The sequence below is a fragment of the Centruroides sculpturatus genome, unplaced genomic scaffold (assembly GCF_000671375.1).
Source record: "Centruroides sculpturatus isolate CEXI.00-Female unplaced genomic scaffold, Cexi_2.0 scaffold110, whole genome shotgun sequence".
NCBI lineage: Eukaryota > Metazoa > Arthropoda > Arachnida > Scorpiones > Buthidae > Centruroides > Centruroides sculpturatus.
This window is the reverse complement of record NW_019384339.1, coordinates 835,904-859,831: the sequence shown is the minus strand read 5'-3', so window position 1 is coordinate 859,831 and position 23,928 is coordinate 835,904. Positions and strand designations below refer to the sequence as shown.

General features: G+C 32.2%; 2 protein-coding genes across 2 annotated transcripts in view; one reads left to right on the top strand and one right to left on the bottom strand.

Moving 5' to 3' along the window:
* Positions 1-23,928, top strand: part of LOC111632975 (heterogeneous nuclear ribonucleoprotein K-like) — a 190,425-nt gene that overhangs the window by 630 nt on the left and 165,867 nt on the right. The window contains exon 2 of the mRNA XM_023377493.1: positions 14,128-14,240. Coding sequence (XP_023233261.1) covers positions 14,225-14,240 — 16 coding nt within the window. The 5' untranslated portion in view covers positions 14,128-14,224. The remainder of the gene's footprint in view (positions 1-14,127; positions 14,241-23,928) is intronic.
* On the bottom strand, positions 11,857-12,219 carry LOC111632984 (protein ZBED8-like). The gene has a single exon (XM_023377505.1). The coding sequence runs from the start codon at positions 12,217-12,219 to the stop codon at positions 11,857-11,859; it is 363 nt and encodes a 120-aa protein (XP_023233273.1).

The following is a 23,928-nucleotide window of genomic DNA, read 5'->3' as shown; positions in this document are numbered from 1 at the left end:
AAAAAAAAAAAATGTGTATTTTTTCTTACGTGCTTGGTGTATTCGATTGTAACTTTTGTGCGATTATTTTACACAATTTATTCGTAAAACGTTTGTTTATATATCGATTCGTTTTCTTTATCATTACGTAAAATAATCAATAGATAATTTTGATGAAAAATATCTTATAGATGTATTTGTACATAATACTGATAAAATTCTCAATGTATATGTAATAAGTAATGGTTAGAAAGGCTAATGAAATTTCAAATTTGGGTACTCTGTGCTTAACGGAACACCAGTCGGTTGATTCGTATTAAACATATTCATTGTAATATTAAACGTGTTTGAATTACGAAATAAAATGTCGATTTTGCTAAAATTAATAATAAAAAAATGACTGGTGTCCCATTAAGCACAGGGTACCCAAATTTGTTATTGAGAACGAAGAGGATTAGGGTGCGTGTTTAAGTTTTCTGTTATTTTCAGAACTCGTTTCACTGATGCTGTATAAGTATCCGTCGAGCTCCTTTCCCGGGTGTTTATGTAGGGAAAAATCCCTATGTGAACTTTTTTAATTTGAATCTTTTTTAAAATTATATTTTGTTGTATTTTGATGTGATTTAACGTTCGGATCGATTTGAAGAAAAGTTATCTGTTACCGTGTGCTAAACTAATGAAATTATGAATGCTTTTTCACTTATGATACCATGATTTTATACAAATTGCATTTAAACGTCAATTTGAAAGTGGTGGTTGTTGTTTCTATAATTTTGTGTTTACAAACTGTTTTCAATAATTCTTTTTGTCTAAAATTATCAAGAACATCTAAAAAAGCCCCCTTTATTTACCAGGTGCATTCGTGCACTATTGTTCGGTTTTTGGATTTTTTGGAAATCGTTAAAGACGTGTCCCTAGGGTTTAGTTCTCTTTCGTTTTCTGTTTGTTGTTGATCTGCTGATTATTACAGAAAATGAGAATATCAAATTTACAGTTTTAATTGGTATTGTTAGACACTTTGTAGTGGTGTCTAATAATACCAATTAAAACTGTAAATTTGATATTCTTTTATCTTTTAAAACTATCTTGAATGCTGATAAATTTCTAGTAATTCTCTCTTCTGTATAAGGATTCCCAAAGCTGATTGTCAGTTTTAGTGAACAGTAGATCTGCTAAGCGATTGACTCCAAAATGCATATTGTTGGATATTGTAAGGTTCTCTGATGGTGGTATGTTAATTCTGACACCACTTTGAAGGTTGCCTGGTGATGTCCTGGCATCACTGAAATGCTCATTGAGTTTTATTTTAGCCTTCCTATTGCTGAATGCAAGTGATTACACTTGGAAATTCTTGACACCAAGAAGGTCATGTCCACTAAACTAGTTTGAGCATTATCCGGATGGCAATAATGCAATTGTGTGTTAGACTATGGGTAAGAGGATGGAGTAGGGAATGAGGAGAAATTGGAAAGGAGTTACTCGACACAATTTGCTGCACCTAGATGTTTATTAGACAGCATGAAAGTTTGTGCAACACGTTACACAACTAAGGAAGACAGTATTTGTGTTAAACACATATCATCATGGAAAGAGAGTTTACAAATTTTGGTATCTTAGGAGTTTGAACTAGAAATCCCATGTTAAGGGAAGGGGAGATAAGTTCTTGACATCAATTAACAGTTCTGAAAAGTGGCGGCACACAAGCTGAAGGATGAGAAGGAATCCAAAGATACAAATACAATAGAGTGTATTTGTATCTTTAATAAAATCAACAATGTTGACATTATGTACCACGTACTTAAATAAAAATGAATGAATGAATTATGTTTCATAAACTAGTTTTTGGTGTTTTACTAAAACACTTAAATCTTGACCAGCAAAATTATTTAACTTCAAAAGTTTCTTGGATGGCCAGAAATGCTCAATAATTAATTTTGCTGGTAAAAATTTGAGTATTTTAAGGAAATAATGACAAGCAGTATATGAAGTAATTTATGTTAATTTTATATCTGTTAAGACAACCATTCTTGCTAAATTGCTGCAAACTGGGCAATGCCATCACTTCTGATGTGACTTCTGAGACAATTTTTATGGTCATGTTACTGTTTTCTTTTGACAATTGTGCAATGTCACTACTTTTGATATCACTCATGATGTAGTTCTACAGAACAAATGAACATTTTGTCTACTCCTCTATGAACAATTGCTTGATAGTTTGTTTTGTAAAATGGTGACAACCTATGATAATGATTTGCTGATGTTAGCTTCTTCGGCAGTCTGTTTGGCAAAAATTTAATAAACAAACAAAAAACAAAATCCGGGACTGATAGATTTATAAATTTCAGTAAAAGCAATGAAATACTTTATATTCTTATGTCTGTGAAAATTTATCAAACAGCTTTCTGTTTTGTAATCCCAGTGTAGCAAAGATATGGGTGAAATGTGACAAAGATTACATCACAAACATGCATCTTTGTGGCCTACAGTACACTTACAAACTTTCTTACAAACTTTCAAATGCACTTGAGTGACCAATCATTATCTGAAAAATCCAACTTCTTGGAACTGAAAGGCATCGAACACATAGCTTTCATTGAAGGGTATGACAAAGATGTTGAATCAATTTCTGGCAGTCAATGATTGAACAAATTTCATTTGATGTTGCCTTTGACTAGTTTGCTTTGATATTGCCTAGTTTGTGGTGGCTTTAAGAGTAACATTTGCCACTTTAAATTGGATTAATGGGATAAGTCAATGCAACAGATGGGCAATATTTTAGAGAGTTCTTCTCAGGAGGAGTTTCTATGGGAAATCTGTCCCTCATTTTCTGTTAGACATGTGAAGAAACCAAAACTCCACAAAACCAGCCTAGTTAGGCAAAAACCCATGACTAATTACCAGTGTTCAGTAGTGTTTATTTTATTATTTATCATAAATATACAGTAGAGCATCGATTATCCGACTCAATTGGGGACTCGGGTTGGTCGGGTAACTGAAAAAATCGGATAACCGAAAAGAATTAAAAAAATACATTATTAGTATAGTATATTAATAGTATGTAATTAGTATATTAGTATATCGCTATTAACCAACTTNTGCAGTAGTTTCAAAATACCTGCATAGTACTGATGGTTGACTGTTTGACCTTGAGGCAAAAATTCAAAGTGCACAACTCTGATTCAGTGTGATCAGTTGAGGTCAAAGGCTTTCCTGGTCGAGGAATCAAACAAACAAAGGAAGACGATCCAACCCCATTCCACTTCTTCACATATTAATAATAGTAGTAATTAATAGCCCCCAAAATAGAAGAAACATAATCTTCAACTACTTGAAAACCACTTTTGAATTGGGAAATGGCAACTAGAACGGTCGGTTAACCAATGTGATAGTTAATCGGGGGTCAGATAATCGATGCTCTACTGTATTAGTAAATGTTATGCAATTGATTTCCTCTCCCTCCATAACAATAAAACCCAAATAAGAAATTAAATTACACTAATTTCACTAATGAATTAGTTACTGGCGGGTCTGCCTGTACGCCATCTTTGATTCATCATGACTTCTTATGACTCTTCACACATAGTGTATTTAAGATATTATTAACATTTAAATCTTTTTCTATTTGTTTTTAAAATAATTTTTTACCATTTAATATTATTAGTATTATTATTATTTGATAAACAATAAAAAATTATTACAATAACAAAAAATAGAATACAGTGGAACCTCGGTATACGACCTTAATCCGTTCCTGGTGTTTGGACTTATACCGAATAGGACGTATACCAAACCAACCTTTTCCATAAGAAGTAATGTAAAAATGATGAATCCATTCTCATTTAAAAAAATGGCTGGCTTTAAACACCTCGCTTTCTGCGCTAGTTTCTGCTTGATTTTTCATGAGATCATCATGTATCCTTTTAACTTTCTTGCAAATAATTTCTTTCGATACGCTGTTGCCGGCACACCGTTTTTCAGTATTCCAAAGCAAAAGCAATTTCTCGACATGATCTAATGTCTTCGATCTCTGTTTAGAAATTGATTTAACCCCTTTTGCAACATTAGCAAATTTAATAATGTCTTTATTTTTCACGAATGTCGATATCGTCGTTCTCGGAATACGGAATGCAACAGTTAAATCTCGAACACGCATGCCACCTTCATATTTCTCAACAATCTCTTTTTTCATTTCCATTGTCATTTTTTTATTTTTCTGTTGCCCTTTTGCAATTCATGATTAATAAAAATAATAAAATGTTACTTACAAATTAAAATCTGAAGAAATTTAACAAAGTTATAAACCGTAGAACCGCGAACGTCTAGTCTGGTGTAGTACACCGATAGTGCTACAGTACTTGTTCATAGATGGCGCGTATAATTGAATTAAGTCGTATACCGAACAAAATTTGTTTCATTCAAACAGGACGTATTCTGAATTGGACATATTCTAAAGCAGACGTATACCGAGGTTCCACTGTATTTTACTTTAAAACAAGATAGTTTTAAAAGATAAAATAATATCAATATATTTTTCAAGGATTTGAAGGTGTTTTACAGTTTCTCATTGGTTATATATATAAAACCAATGAGAAACTGTCAAGTCCAACAGCAATTCTGACAGAACATAATGGTTCCATAGAACCATCCAGTACAACAGACCAACAGTTTGAAGAAACCTCTGAGAAAATATTGCACTCGGATATATATAATAGAATATTTCTCTCTCTCTGTTCTTAGCTTTTTTGGTTGATTTTTGCCAAATTTTTCTTGCTTATTTTCTGAGACTTTGAGGAAAATACAAACTACTGTTAAATCTCAACACCCTGTTCCATTCCTGATTTCATTCCCTTTGTTAATTCCTAAGCCTTTTGCTTGATCTGTACTAGATTTTTTATACTTAATCTCTGGGTCTCCAGGGAATATATGGACTTCTATAAAATCTGAACATACCATTCTCCCCCCGAGTTGATCTCCTTGACACTGTGTAATAAACATAACAGCAGTAGGTTAAAATAACCAAATTTTGTGATATAGTTTTCATTTTAACGTTTATCCTTACTTTTTGGCTGGGCAATGTCACACATCTGCTAGTTTACTAATAAAACAAATAATTAAGAACTCTAATAATAAAGTATAAATTTTAAAATACTCAAAACTAATTTCATTATTCTTTAAAAGTCATGGTTCAACCTACAATGTCATATCTGAAGGCAATAAACTCATATATAGAAAACTCTAGAACATGCATATTAAGACCAAAAGACCTGGCAAGAAAACTGTCTAGACCTGGCACTGTTTGGCCTATCTAGGCCCTTGTGTCACAACTTCCAACTTTAAAAGTCATAGAACATTGTCAATTAGTTTCTTGTTCAAATCCAGATAGAGTTCACTGTCCTGCTAAAAGCTGTATTCATAAAATTATAAAATGAAGAATGTGTTTGTAGTTCTGGAACTGTCTCAACACACGATGTGGAACTGTTTCTAATAGTTTCGAGTTTGAAGTGGTTCTGACCAGAACTACCCACTTCTAACTCTGGAATGTTTGAAATTAGAATCATTGGAAGTAGAAGGTACTACTACATAGTTGTCCTTTATTGGATATATATACAAATTTTGAAAAATTTGATGCGATTTGATTTTATTATTCTGGTTTTATCAAATTATGGATCATTTATATACCGAGTTGTGTGTTAGTGATAAAACTGTTATATGTAATGGAAAACTAGAGGATATGCAAATGACTTTTTTTGCTCATATTCTACAAAATTGTTCTTTTCATTCAATGTTACCACCAAATTGTATAAAAAATTTGCAATTATTTTTCCTGTCTGATCCAATATCAATCATATGAGGTTTGTTCAAAAAATTACCAAACTTTATTTTTTTAATTTTTATTCTTTAAGTTACAGATTATTGGTCCTTGTTCCTTTCAGCGTCCTCTCCCCTATTCACACACTTATCCCAGCAGTGTTTCCATTTTGCAAAGCAGTCCTGGTAAGCTTGTTTTGGACTGTCCTTCGATGCTTGTGACAAATTTGTTTTAATGTCATCAATTGTCTTAAAACTGTGTCCTTTCAGCTCTGATTTTAATTTTGGAAACAAAAAATTATAAGGAGCCTGGTCTGGTGAGTTAGGATGACTGGGGAGGACAGTCATTTGATTTTTGGCACAAAACAGGCAAATTGACAAGGCTGAGTGATCAGGCATGTTGTCATGGTGAAGAAACCATGAGTTGTCTCGCCACAACTATGGTCTTTTTTGTGAATTTTTTCATGCAGTAGTTTCAAAATACCTGCATAGTACTGATGGTTGACTGTTTGACCTTGAGGCAAAAATTCAAAGTGCACAACTCTGATTCAGTGTGATCAGTTGAGGTCAAAGGCTTTCCTGGTCGAGGAATCAAACAAACAAAGGAAGACGATCCAACCCCATTCCACTTCTTCACATATTAATAATAGTAGTAATAAAATTAATAGCCCCCAAAATAGAAGAAACATAATCTTCAACTACTTGAAAACCACTTTTGAATTGGGTAGACTATTTGTAACACTGCATATGACGTAGAGCATCACCTCCATAAGCTTGATTCAAAATTTGAAATGTTTCTGTAAAAGTTTTCCCGCAAACTTCACATTGCATTGTTGTTCTCGTAAATTGCACATTGCAAAAATCACCACAAACACTGAAACACCTTTTACTCAAAAAACAATAATGTGAGAACGAAACAAGATTTCAACAATCTGAAAAAAGCAGTTTACTTGGTAGGTTATCACGAACATAGTGTTCTCAACAGTGTCTGAGTGTTCATGACACTCAGACACTGTTCTTGCCCAATTTAAAAAGTTTGGTTATTTTTTGAACAGACCTCGTACAACTTCTCATATCCCTACTTGGCTAGCTATACTTGGAAAGATCATAAGACAGACCAAAGTATTTTTTAAGAAAGCAATCAATCATCATTAATTCACACTGTCCAAGAAAGATAATTTAAATGGATAGGACATTACTTCAGACATCCTCTAGACATGTATCTCACAAATCAATCCCTTTACCAAAAAGGTAAAGGGATTGATTGAGAAATCTTCCTCTTTCTATATCCAGTTGTTGGACCATACTTCAGACATCCTCTAGACATGTATCTCACAAATCAATCCCTTTACCTTTTTGGTAAAGGGATTGATTTGTGAGATACATGTCTAGAGGATGTCTGAAGTATGGTCCAACAACTGGATATAGAAAGAGGAAGATTTCTCACTCAATTCTGGCAGTATATCAACATTGTATTAACTGGAGATAAGAGACTAAAGCAACTGCAGATTATACAACTCTCCCATAACAGAGATATTGGGTTGTTCAGAAAGTAATTTCCTTTTTGTGTTTTTTTTTCATGGAAAAAACAATTTTCTTATAATATATAAATATTTTATCAAATTATATATTGACCATTTTGGTCCAATACCTTTTGCCATCTTTCTGGTAGTAACATGATTCCATGCTCATAAAAGTTCTGATCTTTGCTTACAAAATGATCCAAGTGATTTTTGACATCCTCATTTGAAGTAAATGTTTTACCGTTTAAAAAATTTTGTAAAGACTGGAACAAGTAATAATTTGAGGATGCCAGATCTGGCAAATATGGTAGGTGTGGTAGCACATCCCATCCAAGCTGTAACAGCTTCTAATGAGTTACCAAACTTGTGTGAGGTTTGGCATTATCATGGTGAAACACTACATCTTTTCTGTTGATCAATTCTGGCCTTTTCCATTTGATGGTATCACTCAATTTGTCCAGTTAACGTCAGTACACTTTCGAATCAATTGTGGAATTGTCTGGTAGGAACAAAAAAAAAAAAAAAAAACGAAAACAATTTCCTTAAAATCTCACCAAACAGAGAGCATCATTTTTTTAAAATGAATCTCAGCTTTTAAAGTGCTTTCAGCCAACTCCTCTCTTCTACTACATGATTGCTTGCATTCCACATTGTTAAAAACAATCCATTTTTTGTTGTCAGTTATGATTTTCTTCAAAATGAATCATCTTCTTGACATTTGAGAAGCAAGTCACAGATGTCAAAGCAACGGAGCAAATTTCTTTAAGAACATGTGGAATTCATGTATTGAGCTTTGTAACGAAACCAAGTCGTTTCAAGTGATCATAAATGGTTGAATTCGACAAATTTAATCTCAGTGATTTCTTGTTTTGTTGTTTGGCAGTTTGCTTCAATCAATACCTTTATTTTGTGTTCATCATCTTCAACTGGTCTTCCATAATGTGGTGCATCTTCAATATCGAAACTGCCGGAATGAAATTTTGTGAACTAGTTTTGGCACTGTCGTTCTGTCAACATATCTTTATACACGTCTCTCAATTTTTTTCTTGCTTGAACAGCATTCTTACCTTTTCGGTAATAAAAAAGCAAAATACAGTAAAACCTCGATTATCCGGACCTCTATTATCTGGATTTTCGACTATCCGGATTGTTCAAAATAAACAAAAATTTTATGAATTTGCTGATTTGTGCTTGGCGAATTACGATACTGTTTATGTACGTGATGGAATGCATAATTTTTTTTATTTCAACAACGTCTCACCTGGCACAGTGGCCGTAAACTCTTAAATATATTTTGCGTCGTAATAAAAATATAACTTGACATACGTATTTATAAATAATTTATATTCAAATTACATCATTTCTATGACCAAGGGCGGCGTAAGGCATGGACGACGTGGGCCACCGCCTATGCCTCGCGGTCCGAAGGGCCTCGCGCCTCGAAGGTTTATGCATTACTTAAAAGCCGCGAACGCGACGAAAAAATTTTACTCGTCATAAAACGATAAATAGTTTGTCAAATTTTTATTCATAAAAATGCAGTTTCAACTGCTTTTTATTTTATAAAATCCGTCTTCTTGCGCCACCAGAGGGCCTTTTAAACAATAGGTAGTCTGTTAGCGTTGGTCAGTAGTAGTCCAAATTCAATACGAACGTTTGTTTCTTGAAAATTTGATCACGATTTAAATACAGTATTTACTTTTAATATTACCGATATGTCATCGAAAAGAAAACGTGTTGTATTATCATTAAAAGACAAATTAAAGTATTTGTTTCGATTATCCGGATTTTTCCTTATCCGGACTACCTTCATCCCCAATTAGTCCGGATAATCGAGGTTCTACTGTGTGCCAAAAATGCTGCTTTCAATTTTTCATATTTGATGGGACACCAAAAATAATCAATTGCAAAGACTCAAACAAAATTTTTACAAATAAGCCTTGAAATGTCAGCTGTCAAAATATGTATCAATAATTACAATATGATTTAGAATGAAATGGGTGGGTAAAAATACAACTAATCCCTCTGGTGGTAAAAAAATGAAATTACTTTCTGAACAACCCAGCAGATAGAGGAGAGTCCAGAAAACCTTTCTTTCTGAATTGTAGACTACCTCTATGTATATAAATATTTATTTGTAATTTATTAAAAAAATATTTATTTGTAAATAACTTTGCTATTTTACATTGTATTTTGTATGTAAAATAAACCATGATAATGAATTAAATTAATTCTGGAATATGTATTATAAGGGCAATGTCAGATATCAAGCAAGCAATAATTTGTGAATGCAGCCTGGTATTGTGAACACAATATCAGGCTGCAATTTTTTAGATTTTGATCCAAAATACTGTTGATTTTAGTAGTGGGTGCCCCTATATATCATACTTTTCCTGATAACAAGAGTCTACGGTCATCTATCTAACTCTGTTTTGGAGAAAAAAAATTTAATTGAAATCATGCACCTTCTAGTTCAAACAGGAAGTTTATATATTTGCATTTTTCACTGGATGCTCACCTTCTGGTGTTTAAAAACAAAAGTATTTTATCTGGGTTGTTTTATTCATTCCTGTGTATTATCAGCAGTAAAAATGAAAAGTGATAGAAAAAGCAATGCTTACTGTTGGTTCCAAATTGCAATTTCAAAGCCTTACGAGAGCCTGATATAAGTTTTTGTCTATTCCCACAGGAAAAAAGATGATTATTCGGAAATTGATCGGTTATATTTATGAACCCTGAATTCTGAAAGAGTGGATTACATTGTTAAGAATTGGCAGTTTCCTGATTGTCCAGCTTTACACGAACAAGTTATGCTGTTAATTTTAAAACATTTTGTTAAAGTTTAAAATGCCAGTAATTTTGTGTAGGACACAAGGCCGGATTTAAGCATTTCAAAGCCCTAAGCTGAACTCTGTAAGGCCCCTTAACCAACCCTTCACAGTTTTAGAAGTTAATCATAAAAAGAAAAGAATTAAATCAGACTATGACTCTGATTTAATATAGATATTGGAATAAAAACACGTGAGGTTTCAGTAGTCTTCTGTTTTATAACTAAATTTAATTAAATTTTTATACCCATTCCATTAAAAAATCTTTTTTTTTAATTGGTTTTATCAATTTTTTTAAAAAGATCTTATGTTAATTCTTAGAAAAAAAATTAATGAAATACTACACAAAATAAACAGTAAAGTATATTTTGTTGGTTTGTAAAAAAATGTTTATTATAAAATCTGACTTCAATTTTCTTTTTTGTACAAATGTTTGAAGTCCCTTGAAAGTCGAGGCTTTTTTACTCATAAATCCGGCCTTGATGCAACAATGTCAAAGCTGATGTTTTTTAACACAAAGGGCACAAATATGTCTAGAACAGTGTTTCTCAAACTTTTTTGTCAGGTGGCACACTGAAATTATTAAACAAAATTCACGGCACCCCTATTATTATTATTTATTATTTTGCTTTTTACGGTTAGTAAAGATATGAAGGATGAGAAGACTTTGAAAAAAATAAAAGTTTTTTAAAGTAAGTAAGTTTATTTCCACAAAAACATTTAAAACAAAAGTTATTATTATAAAGGTATCTGGTGATAAAACGTGAATTTAATGTGAAGTATGCGCCTGATGGTGTTTGTATATTTCCTTGATATTAGGTCGTGTTTTTGAAAGACATACCCTCATCTCATTTTCAAGGGCCTTTAGTCCTTCTCTCTTCTTCGTTTTAATATTTACGAGTGTAGAGAATCCCACTTCACAGAGATACGATGTGGAAAATTGCTATTAAATATTAAGTGCTTTGAATCCTATATTGGGATATTCCTTCATAATTGTTATCCAAAATGAATTCAGACTCATTTCTGAATGTTTCAATCTTAACATATGATCATTATGTATATCAATTAATTCTTCGGCTTATGCAAGACTGAGCTTACTTATTTCTGATGTTGTCTCTACAAAAGGATTTAGAATCCAGTCGTACAAATCAACTGATATGTTAGGGAAATAATGGTTAATTTTTTCTTCTAACAACATTAAATGACTGTAAATAAGTTTTTGCAAATCTGTATTGTTATATTTTCCTTTGGCAACTTGAATAAACATTTTTACACTGTTTGCGTTTACTTTTATCTTCCACATTTTTAGTTTATCTTTAAAAGCTTTAATTTTATCTACAGATATTAAAATATTTTAATTTCTACCTTGCATGCTTGAGTTTAACTTGTTCAGGTGATTAAATATGTCTGTTAAATAAGCTAGTTTGGAACACCAAGAATCATTTTGTAATAATACACAAAATTCTGGTTTGTTTTCATGCCGAAAAAATATTAATATTTCTTTTAATCCATTTTAATGATTTCTTCTAACACTTTTTTGAGTTCAGGGCCTATTGTCTTTGCTACCAATGATTCATGATGAATGAAGCAGTGAGTTGTTACAATGTTTTTGTTTTCCTTTTTAGCGTATGAAACAAATCCTTTTATAGTTCCAACCATTGAAGGGGGTGCCATCTGTGCATACATCCATGTAAGATTTCCAAGATAGACCATTTGTATTAAAATGTGTTTATGATATCAAAAACATATTTTCCCGTCGTAGTTTTTTCGAATTCCTTGCAGCATAAAAATTCTTCTAAAATTTTATCATCTTTAATAAATCGAGTGAAGGCAAGTAATTGTGCTTTACCACCAATATCAGTTGACTCATCCAACTGCAAACTAAATAATTTCGATTTGATTATTTTATTTATAACTGATTTTTCAATATCAATTGATAGATTACTAATACGTCTACTCATAGTGTCATTTGACGAAGGAATCATTTTTATTTCTTCTTCTGCTTCAGCACCAAAAATTGTTCTCACAATTGCTGTATAGGCTGGGCGAATCAAAGTTTCACCAATAGTGTGAGGCTTCATTTCTCTCGCGATTATTTCTGTGACTAAATAACTGGCTTCTTGAACACGGTCAGCAATTGTATAATTTTTACAAAACTTTTACTTTGTTTTTCTTGTAATTTTATGAGATCTTTGAAATATTCAAGAGGTTTCTTAGACAAGTGATCATGTTTTGTGGAGAAGTGTCGCAATAGTTTACTGGGAACCATAGCTTCATTTGATAAAGCCAAACCACACACAATACATTTTGGTCTGGGAATTAATTTATCACCACACCAGGTAAATCTCATTTTTTAGGTAACTGTCTTGATATAAGCGAGTTTTTACATTATTTTTTAATGAAACATTTTTACAAGAACTTATTGTTTCTGTTTCTTTTGTTTCAATAGTGCTTGTTTGTTGCTCAACATTAAAAATAATCAAATCTTCACTAATAGAGCTCTCAATTTTTGATGATTTACTAGTGCTAATTGATTTCTTAGCTTTGCTACCAGTAATCACTTCCTGATCATTAGAATCTTCGTGCTTTTTTTTAATGAAAAAATTATTCGTGATATTGAACAGCATAATTAACTTCAATATTTTATTATAAAATTTAATTACAAGTTAATAATTTATTTTTTCTTGCTGTAAAGAAGAAAAATATTTGTATATGATGCTTTTTCGTTATTGTCTGAACATATAACAATAATAAAAACTACTACTTGCTGCATTCAATGCATTTATATTGCATTTCTACTCACTGCAGGAACAGAAGAACAGACAACTAGTAACTATGAATCTATTTATCGTAACTTGGCACCTACTGTAAACAAAGATTTTGTTGTATTAATCCGCTGGAGATTTTCATTGGTCAAATCACAATCGGAAGTGGCTAGACATGTGTTGACCAGTTAAGCCCTTTTCTCTGCACGTGTTAAAGTAGGTCAGAGTGGTCACAACAATTTAAAAATCACCGAGATAATACTTAGAAAAGTTATTATAGCCTACTTTAACATTTTTACATAGCTGTTTAAATTATTTCCATCGTTTAAATATAGTTTGTCAAAAATTATTATTAAATATATATTATTATTATAGTTCGTTTTGTTTCTAGTATTTACATGTCGCCAATTACCGAGTCACTGAGACAAGTGGCAACGTAACAAGATTAGTAGAAAAAACCAATATTCATTTTTTTTATAATTGTTTTAATTATTTATTTAATTTAATACTTTAATTCAATTAAGTAATTTTAATTTAATTATTTAAAAATTTCGCGGCACGCTTGTGGCGTTCTTGCGGCACCTGCTTTGAGAACCACTGGTATAGAACAATCTCACTCATTTGTTTCGATACCACATAATGACATGTCCCGCTAACAATAATTGTTCTCCTTCTGTAAAATTTCTCGATAAACAGCTACAGGCAGCATATATCATTCTATCGGACAGTAATATATGATTAATTTTACATTACTAGTTACAAGCGACCCAGATAAAGTAGCCATTTTGTAAAAATGCAGCGCCCTCTATATTTCATGAAAAATGCAAATAGTTAATTGAGGCCTCCAGATCCTAAGCTTACCCTTTCTGGTCTTGACTTTCATCTAACTCCATTCTTGAGATTAAAGAACGACAGACAGACAGACAAATGCCAGTGGGAATTTATAGATCTGCAATTTTAAAATTACAGCCCAATAAATTTATTTTAAACAATCATGTCTTTGTAGAAAAAAAAATTTGAGTGAAAGCATGTTAGTGAAAATGTATAACAAATTATTAGTTATCACACATCTCTCAATAATATAAGTTACAAGTTTTTTAAAATAAATTTGAATGTTTGAAATGTAGAATTTTATACAGCATTCATAATTTTATGCAAATCTTTGTAATTTAGTTTTAAAATATGCAAATGTTTGTTTTATTTATACAGTTATTTTTATTTCAGGTATTAACAAACAAATATAAACAGTTGTTTATCCAGTTTAAATTCTAAAAAAAAAGAAGATTAATGTCATTAGGGTGGCATTAGATTTCTAGCAATAATGACAGATTCTGAAGGTAAATGAATTTATTGTATATTTTCAATAAAAAATAAAATACTTTATACTGTTATTTCTTTTACAATAAGCAACATAATGATAGTATAGTTGTATTTTATGTTCAAGTTTTGCATTATTTATTACATTATTACGATTTAAAACTATATAAATATTTTAATATAATATAATAATATAATGAACATATTTTATTAAAAATTTCCAATTGACAATTTTTATTTTTGAAAGTGTTAACCGATTTAAATTATTATAATTTAAGACATAAATTTTGATTGATTTTTTTTCATTGTTCTTTAAAGTATTTTTATTTGATTTTATTACAAAATATTTTTTACTTTATTTGCTAAATAAAAGCTTACTATAAATAATAAAAAGTGGTTGCAAATGTAATGATTTAATGCATAATACTGTGTGTTAAAAAGCTTATTATATGATTCTAACATTAATGTATGAAATTAGTCATTTCAGTATGAGGAAAATGACTAAAATGCAGTAGTGCCAATTGTCCAAAAAATCTGTTAACTGAAATTGATTTTACAGCATACTAATTGAAATTACAAAATTTTGACTTAACAATTGTTGGTGATCTTCTGATCAACACTAGTGTTAGGTTTTATTTATTATAGTACAAACAGAAAAAACATGATTAATAACTCAGATTTCTAATGCATCGAATGCTTAACTGTGCCTAAGCACAATGGAGCATTTGATGCATTAGAAACAGTGTTGACATGGTTTGAAATATAACCTGATGCATTTTATCAATTCACGATGATCTTGCTTGATTGAATTAAGCCATGTATTTAGCAGTTAAATTGGATGCACACTGATGCAGCAAAAATACCTTTATACAAAATATTTTTGACTAAAAATGCTTAAAACTGTTTTTTTTTCAATGGTTTACCCAATATGCCACAATGCACATTAAATACTTTTCTATCTGCCAAAATGTTTTGTATAAAGACATTTTTATCTGAAGGAAACACTTCCTTGTCAGACATGATTATACAATTTAAGTATGCTTAAACCTGTCAAATGTTCAAACATGGATCCTCGCTCAAAGGACAAGTGTGCGCTCAAGTATTTGTATCTGACTAGATATTTTCCATGTATAGCTCACATTTGCATGTACAGGTATACCTTGACTTATGTCATTTCGAGTTATGTCGTTCCCGATTATACAATCGACCCCCCCATAGCACGGGTTCCTATAGTTTGGATTCCTATATCACAGCGAAAAAATTGCAACAGTATTCGTACAAACATGCTAAAAAAAAACTCATATAATTTGGTAAAACGTCATCACCGACTCTTGCTGTGACAGGATTGGTCGAATCTAGACCAATAGTGGATATTGCACAAACCGTTAAGTTTAAATGAGCAGCGGACCTACTAAAAACCATTTATTATTTAACATCCATAAAAATTATATTTACATTAATGATGTCTCCAAAGTTCAGCGAATTTTTCGCAAAAAAAAAAAAAAATAATAATTATCAGGAAACATGCGAGCGCCATTTGATGACAAGCCCCACAACGAAAACAAGCTTAAGCAGTGGCGTAGTCGAATGGTGCACGCTTGGTAAGTAATCCTACAATTTTTTGTTTATAGCATAGTTTATATGGATTATTCCCCAAAAATTATATGTATTTTGGAAATGTTGAGTCGATTAGTCTAGAATCTATTAATTTTATGGAAGAAACGTTTCAAACAGCCATAGTCCATAAACTTCACACAAGCCGGGCTGTGATTGGCTGGACTCGTAGAAAATGGATTCATAAAAACAGGAATGTATCTACCGTGTTGTAGAGGGGTTGACTGTACGTCGTTTGTCAAAAAAGTATATGGAAAAATAAAAATCAAGTTTAAGTCATTTTATTCGACTTTACATTTGTCTGCCACAAATATTGAAGTCATAATATCACTAGAAAAGCATTTGAAGCACATAAAATCATATTAAAATATATACATTTACAAGTATGTACAGTAATACCCTGACTTACACGAACCCGGAGTTAAGCGATTTTCAAATCTCGTCGATTCATCTTTTGTTTGAGTGCCACGCAAAACTCTTGATTACTCACTCCCCCCACACTATTGTTCAGCTTACATGTTTGGACGTGTCGTGCAGAATCAACACATAGCTACAATTTATTTTGTGTTATTTATATCTGTGTTTGTTATATCTACGGAGACTTGAGAGACACTATGTGGTGATTTCTTGTAACCGTGAACTAATCAAAAGACGAGATAAGATTAACGAGAACATTTATTAGCTTACATACATTCACCTTGGATTTTACACAAATTGCGAAATTATACCCCAACTTACGCGAATTCGACTTACGTGGTTTTCACTCAGTCCCACCTATCGCGTAAGTTCGAGGTATTACTGTACTGTATTTACAGTACAAGCATTCGTAAATTTAGATTTGTAAATTTTTTCTGTACTACATTAAAAACTAAAATTTATTTGTTTGTAAGCTTAAAATAGATCCTTATTAACCATATATTATTAAAAATGCATTAATAAATAAAATACAGAACCGGGAATGGTAATTTATGGTTTAGCCTAGTGACAAGTAGATTTGGAGACAAGTAAATTCAACTTACGTCATTTTTCGATTTATGTCGCCTCTCCTGGAACCAATTACCAACGTAAGGCGAGGTATATCTGTATAGTTAATATGGTGATAGATGCAGGAAGGTAAATTATTTTGAAGAAAGTTCTTTATATGACTTTCTTTGTATAGATTATTACAGGTAAAATGTCATTGAAAAACCATGGAAAGAAACTGCGTAAATAAAAAAAAAATGTCTCTTAGTCCAAGACTCTACTAGCATAAAAATGGGTAGCCCCTTAACAAAAACAACTATACATTGCATTATTTAAGAATAGTAGTAATAAGTGCAAAAGAAAAAAAAAAGGAAAAAGTTTTGTTACAGAAAAATTAAATAAAAAATTTTTTTTAAATTAACCTTGTATAAACTTATATAACATAAGAAATGTTTGAATCAAAACATTAAATATTGATATTACTTAGTATACCAAGGTTGCTTGAAAAGTTTTGTCACACGTCTTCTGTTGGTCATAGCAAAATGAGTCTTTCCCCAATCAAAAGAGCATGAAAAATGGGCAAAGTCTGATTCATGTTCCTGTTTCTAGTGCTTTCTCAGCAAGCAGTGTGAAAATACTATAATACATTTCTTGTCTAGCCTTGGTATATATTTGTAAGAACTATGTTGGCCTCTTTATTCCTAAACTTATTACACTGTCACTTGACAAAAGATCAGCCTTAGAAAATCAGTTTATTCCCCCCAAAAAAGAAAGGTATGCATTTTGGACCTTAAGTCCCTATTAGCTTTTTTTTATAAATATTTATGAAACTGACACATCCACGTCTCCAAAACACACAATAAAATCACAACGTTTGGTAAATTAATACTAATAACAAATCATTGATTACAGATCCAAGTTCCAGGTGTTTGATTAAACTTGCTGATTCAATATTTAGAGCAGTATAATTAAAACAAACAGTATAGTAAAAAAAAAGACATTTAACAATGTCTTTTTTTTACACCTGGAACTTGGATCTGTAATCAATGATTTGTTATTAGTAATTTACCAAACGTTGTGATTTTATTGTGTGTTTTGGAGACGTGGATATGTCAGTTTCATAAATATTTATTTAAAAAAAGCTGATGAGGGCCAAAATGCATACCTTTTTGGGGGGAATAAAGTGATTTTCTAAGACTGATCTTGTGTGACGTGACGGTGTAATAAGTTGAAGAATAAAGAGACCAACATAGTGCTTACAAGTACAGTAAGACCACACTTAATGCTAATTTGATATAATGCTGTCTGCTCAAAGCCTAAAAAAAAAACCTCAAAATTTACGCAGATTTAAATTATCACGGCATTTTGTTGATTTGTATATAAAATATGATTATTTGCGAACACAGACCAGTCGGAAAAGGGTGGCAAAAAGATGTACTTTCTTTAAATCTGTTTGTTTGGTGCAATTTTGGAAAAAATATAACATCATGGATGCCACATGCAATATCAACTTCACTTGGCAAGAATGAACTGATAAATGCATGAACAAAGTGTGGAAGAAATTATGGCTGAAGGTATCCAAGAATTCTCAATGATAAGAGCCTATCACTGTATCTTTAGGTTGATCAAACTCAACCTACAGTAATTGAAAAAGCAGGACTGGGAGATGTAGACGAACAGGATATTGAGAAGTTACCACAGATTTCTGTTGAGAGTCTTATCAACAACGACCTTCAAGAACTGGCAAAACAAGGAATTCATGTAGAATTGGAAAATAGTGATTCTGAAAATGAAGAACCCCAAAAAAATTCTCTGCAGATTTCCTTAGTAAAAGTTTAGTAATGATAACCGAAATCATTGATCAAATTGTAGTGAATGATCTAGATTAGAAATGAGTGCAAAAGCAAAACAAGGCATTTTGGATGCAATCTTCTACTACTTATATTTGCTTAAGGAAAGAAAAAAGAGACAAATGGAACTTCATGACTTTATTGCAAAAAAACAAGAATTTCAGAAAAGTCATGACCTTCATCACAAAAAATGAACTATTAATATAGAAAAAATGGATGCCATAAGCAATATCGACTTAGATTCGCAGGAATTAAGGAAAGAAAAAAGAGACAAATGGAACTACACAACTTTATTGCAAAAAAACAAGAAATTCAGAAAAGTCAGGACCTCCATCACAAAAAATGAACTTTACATTTCTGTGTGCATGTGTTTATGTGTTATTTAACATATATTATTATACAAATTAATATAAAAATAAAATTAAAGTAAAATTTTTTTTATTTTCGGGTTGCATATTCCCCTATCCCTATTTACTCTGTTAAAATGACCTCGTTTAGTGCTTTGTCATTTAGGTCTCCAGAACCAATTAATCAAATTCCCATAGAAACCTATGGTAAATCGATAATCAGTTAATGAACAATTCGGATAGTGAACAAAGTCTTGGAACGGATTATGTTCATTAACCGATCACCCACTGTATTTTATAACTATATAATATTGGGTTGTTCGGAAAGTAATTTCGTTTTTTTTCCGTGGAGAAACAAAAACAATATTTTTATAATAAATAAATATTTTATCAAATTATACATTGACCATTTCGGTCAAATACCTGTTGCCATTGTTTCTGGTAGTAGCACGATTTCACATTCATAAAAGTTTTGATCGTTGCTTACAAAAAACTGATCAACTGATTTTTGACATTGTCATTTCAAGTAAATGTCTTACAGTTAAAAAAAAATTTGTATAGATTGCAACAAGTAATAATCCAAGTGTGCTCGATCTGGCGAATATGGTTGGTGTGATAGCATGTCCCATCTAAGTTATAACAGTTTCTGACAAGTTACCAAACTTGTGCGAAATTTGACATTATCAAGGTAAAACACTACACCTGTTTTGTTGATCAATTCTGGTCGCCTTTTCTACTTGATGATTTTACTCAATTTGTTTACTCGATGGCAGTACACTTTTGAATCAATTGTTAAATTGTTTGGTAAAAACTCCAAAAAAAGATTTCCTTAAAATCCCACCAAAGAGAGCATCTTACTTTAAGAACATGTGGAACCCATATAGCGAGCTTTGAAACGAAACCAATTTGTTTCAAGTAATCATAAACAGTTCAATTTGACAAATTTAATCTCTTTGTGATTTCATGTGTTGTTATTCGGTAGTTTGCTTCAATCAGTATCTTTTATTTTGTTTTCATTGGCTTCAACTGGCCATCCAGAACATGGTGCATCTTCAGTATTGAAATTGTTAGAACGAAATTTTGTAAATCAGTTTTGGCACTGTCATTCTGTCAATACATCTACTCCATACACGTCTCACAATTTTTTTTTCCCTTGAACAGCATTCTTACCTTTTCGGTAATAAAAGAGCAAAATATGCCGAAAATGCTGCTTTCGATCTTCCATATTTGATGGGACACAAAAAATAAACAATTGCACAAAATCAAACAAAATTTTTTACAAATAAGCCTTAAAATGCTAGCTGTCACAATATATAATGGTAATACGGTTTAGAATTCCCCACTAACTGCTCTTCTGACAGCGACCTACTCTATGGAAAATCCAACACTCCGCACCTAAGAAAACATGGACCAAACACGTTGAGGAGGACCTCAAGAACCAACGGCTTGATCTGAACCAGGCAAAAGCAGCGGCCATGGATCGAGGGCATTGGAGGGGCATTGTGAAGAAAGCTCGACTTTCTGCGGCACCCACAGCAGCATACTGGTTGTGCGGACACCCGCAACCAAATGCCAGCTAGGGACAAAAGAAGAAAGAAGAAGAATAAAAATGGTGGAAAAATACGACTAATCTGTCTAGTGGTAAAAAAAAAAAAAAAAAAACGAAATTACTTTCCAAACAACCTAATAGTTTAATTTATACAAGGGATGATGATACTTTTGTTTTTGAAAGGAAGTAAACTTCCTTTCCTATGGCCAACTTGGAAGTTGAGTCAGAAGCGGTTGCACACGAGACTTGGCCGTCTGTTAGGCCATCGACTCATATAAAAGGGACATTTTCCCACCACTCTGGGCAGTTCGATGACTATTAAGATGATGCCTGAATTGGCCATATAAAGTGTTATTGAAATTACACAGTTTGTTGTGTAAAGTACTATATTTGGTTTATTGCTCTACAACGAATTTTTCTTAAAGAGCCGGGACCTAACGGGTACTTTACGCGGGTTTGCGTTTATTAGTTGCCAGGCCTGGACTTTTAGCGTGCACCGAAATAAATTAAGGACAAAGTTAGTCACAAAAAAAATCTCAATAATAAATGTTTAATCAAGTCTAACAAATACTATGTACAAGATTTATAAACAAACAACAAATTTATTAAATAAAAAATCAAATCACAATCAACCCGACAAACTTAAGTCTTATTCTAACTTAGAACTATTCCCCTTGGAATTCCGACAAAACAAAATCCAATTCTTAACTTAGTTACAAATTCTCTTATAACTATCAATCCTAACCGTCACCTCAATTAATACTCGGAACCTTTTCTTCTACTCAAGACTTTCCTATTTTCAAATCATCAAAATCGAACCTTCAATCTCCTACTAGGATTTCCTATTCGACACCTTGTTCACTGCTACCAGCAGACCAACGCTTTCGGTTCAGGAGCTCACCTCGTCTGTCTTCACTTGAGCTACTGTACTTATAGTCTGAGGTGACATCACAGTTTCTAATTGAGACACTCCCCTCATTTACATATCTACACGTAACATTCTTGTTTTCTCTTCGTTATCTGGTAGCTTATTTCTTCTAACATTCTTCTCGACAATACGTTGTTAACCTTTTTCAGCATTTCTTTAACAATTATCGGGATGTTTCGTTTTAAGGTTATACAAGTCCCTAAAAAGTCTATGGGGTGCCCCCCTTCAGTGCGGACGTACAATGCTGCCACTCGGGCGTGCACGTGAGTGCGAGTGCTAGCTATGGCGCTGTCGTTTCGTCGTTGGTGAGTTGGTTAATCTCTTATCTTCTCGTTTTGAACATTAGGGTGATGGGTGAGGAAACCTTCGTCCTAACTAAACATAAGCCCCAAACAAAAATATAATAAAAGCAAAGTAAAAGTAAACTAAAAATAAAGCACGGACTTGGTTCCTTACAGTTGGTGATTAAGTCAAATTTGCCATATGAAGTAAACAGTCTTAGAAGACACAGGCTGCATATAACTTGGAATTTCCTCTCTTGAAAGTAGTATGGATTTATAGATTGATGTGAACTCTGTCTCTGTGCATAAGTGTTAGATCTCGTGCAATTAGGTTAAATTTAGATTTAAGTCGGATAGTTTGATCTCTTTACGGGATAAGTCCCGAATGTATTATTGGTAACTCCATTTATTGTATTTTGATTCAACTGTGTATTTTACTTTGTATTCATTCTTTAGTTTAGTTATATTAAATTTATTGTTTTATAGATTATCATATTCATTATGCACTCCAACTCACTCAATGGTTAACCGTTTTGATTTATTCAGATGTTGTCACTCGAACATCACAGATATTTATAATTAGAAATAAATGCGAGTTAGGGTGCATATTTTAATTTTCCTTAACTGGTGTTGGGAATCCTGACAGGAGACTGGATTATACAATCGTACGTCTTCACCTTTCACTTAGATATGTTTAAAGCCCTCCTATAAGATTAGAGATCAGATCACAAGATCTTGTGCCGATTAAGTGGTACATAAGTTCTATCAACTTTGTACCCCCGGCTTATCTCACACAATGGTATAAACCAGGGATGTCCAACCCACAGCCCACTTAACATTTTTATGTGACCTGCACCCTAAATTTTTAAGATACTTTTTTATTTATTTTGGTAAAGTATGCTAAAATTATTCTCATTTTACTGGATACACTTTGATGTCATAATGATGTAATTGGTGCTAGAAAATTCTTTTATCTAGAAAACTGTTATGCATGTGGGGTAGTACATATTATTCTGAACAATTATTTTTATGCATGAAAAACGTCAAAACTGTTGAAAGAAATAGGTTGAGTGATTTCTGTTTAACTGACATTCTTACAATTAAGACTAGTATCATAAAAGCAGATGTTGACAATACTATAAAAGGAAGGAAATGTCAAAAATTGCATTGAATTCATTTTTATTTTGTGTGAGTACAATTGTCCTGACTGACTGATTCATCATTGCCCAGAGCAAACACTGCTGAACCTAAAGAGGTGAAATTTGGTACACAGTTAGGGTACGTCATGAAAACGCACACTAAGAAGGGATTTTTCGAAATTCCCCCATGGGGAGAGGGGGACATTAAGGCTTAACCTGAAGAACATCTTCTACTGTACTATTTTAGATGCAATTTTTTTTTTTTGTTTTTAACTATGGTTAACAAAAATTCACTATACCTTTAAAATGCAGTCTAGTTTACATCTGTCAAACGTTTTCGGTCTGATTCACAAACCTTCATCAGGATCGAATTATCAATCGAAATATATTTCAAATTTGCATAACGGAGATTCCAAACTGCACGTTCTTCTCGATTGCGCATGCTCATAAATATAATTTTATAATTTTAAAGTTGCCGCTTTCCATGCCGACGCTATTTTGTTCGATTCACGGAAATTTATATTACGCCCTTTTTCTTTGCTCTTGTAAATGTGCCAGGCTTCTGCATATTTTAGATGTTTTATATTTTTCACTTTTTGTATGACATCTGCCTTGCTCCATTTGATGTCGATCTCTGTTGGATCTGCTATCGCGTAATTGGCCAAAGCCGTGACTGGTTGTTTAAAGCTTACATTCTTTTTGTGCTCCTTCAATCTTTCATTTAATGATCTTTTAGTGGCTCCTATATAATATAACTCCTTATTTAGCCTCCTATCATACAACGGTATTCTGTATACACCTGGGATCAGCCTCCTGTCAACGGGTGTTTTGTCGTTTCTTAGCATTTGAAATATTGTCGTGTTTCTCTTATATGCTATTTTCTTGTTGCTTTCTATTCCTATTTTTCTGTAAATGTTACTTAACTGAGCCCTGTATTCCATTACAGTGAACTCCTTTTTCTCTCTTTTAACTTTACTTTTATTGCCTTCTTTTTCTGCTCGTATTAAGGCTTTTATTTTATTCTCCTTAATTCCTAC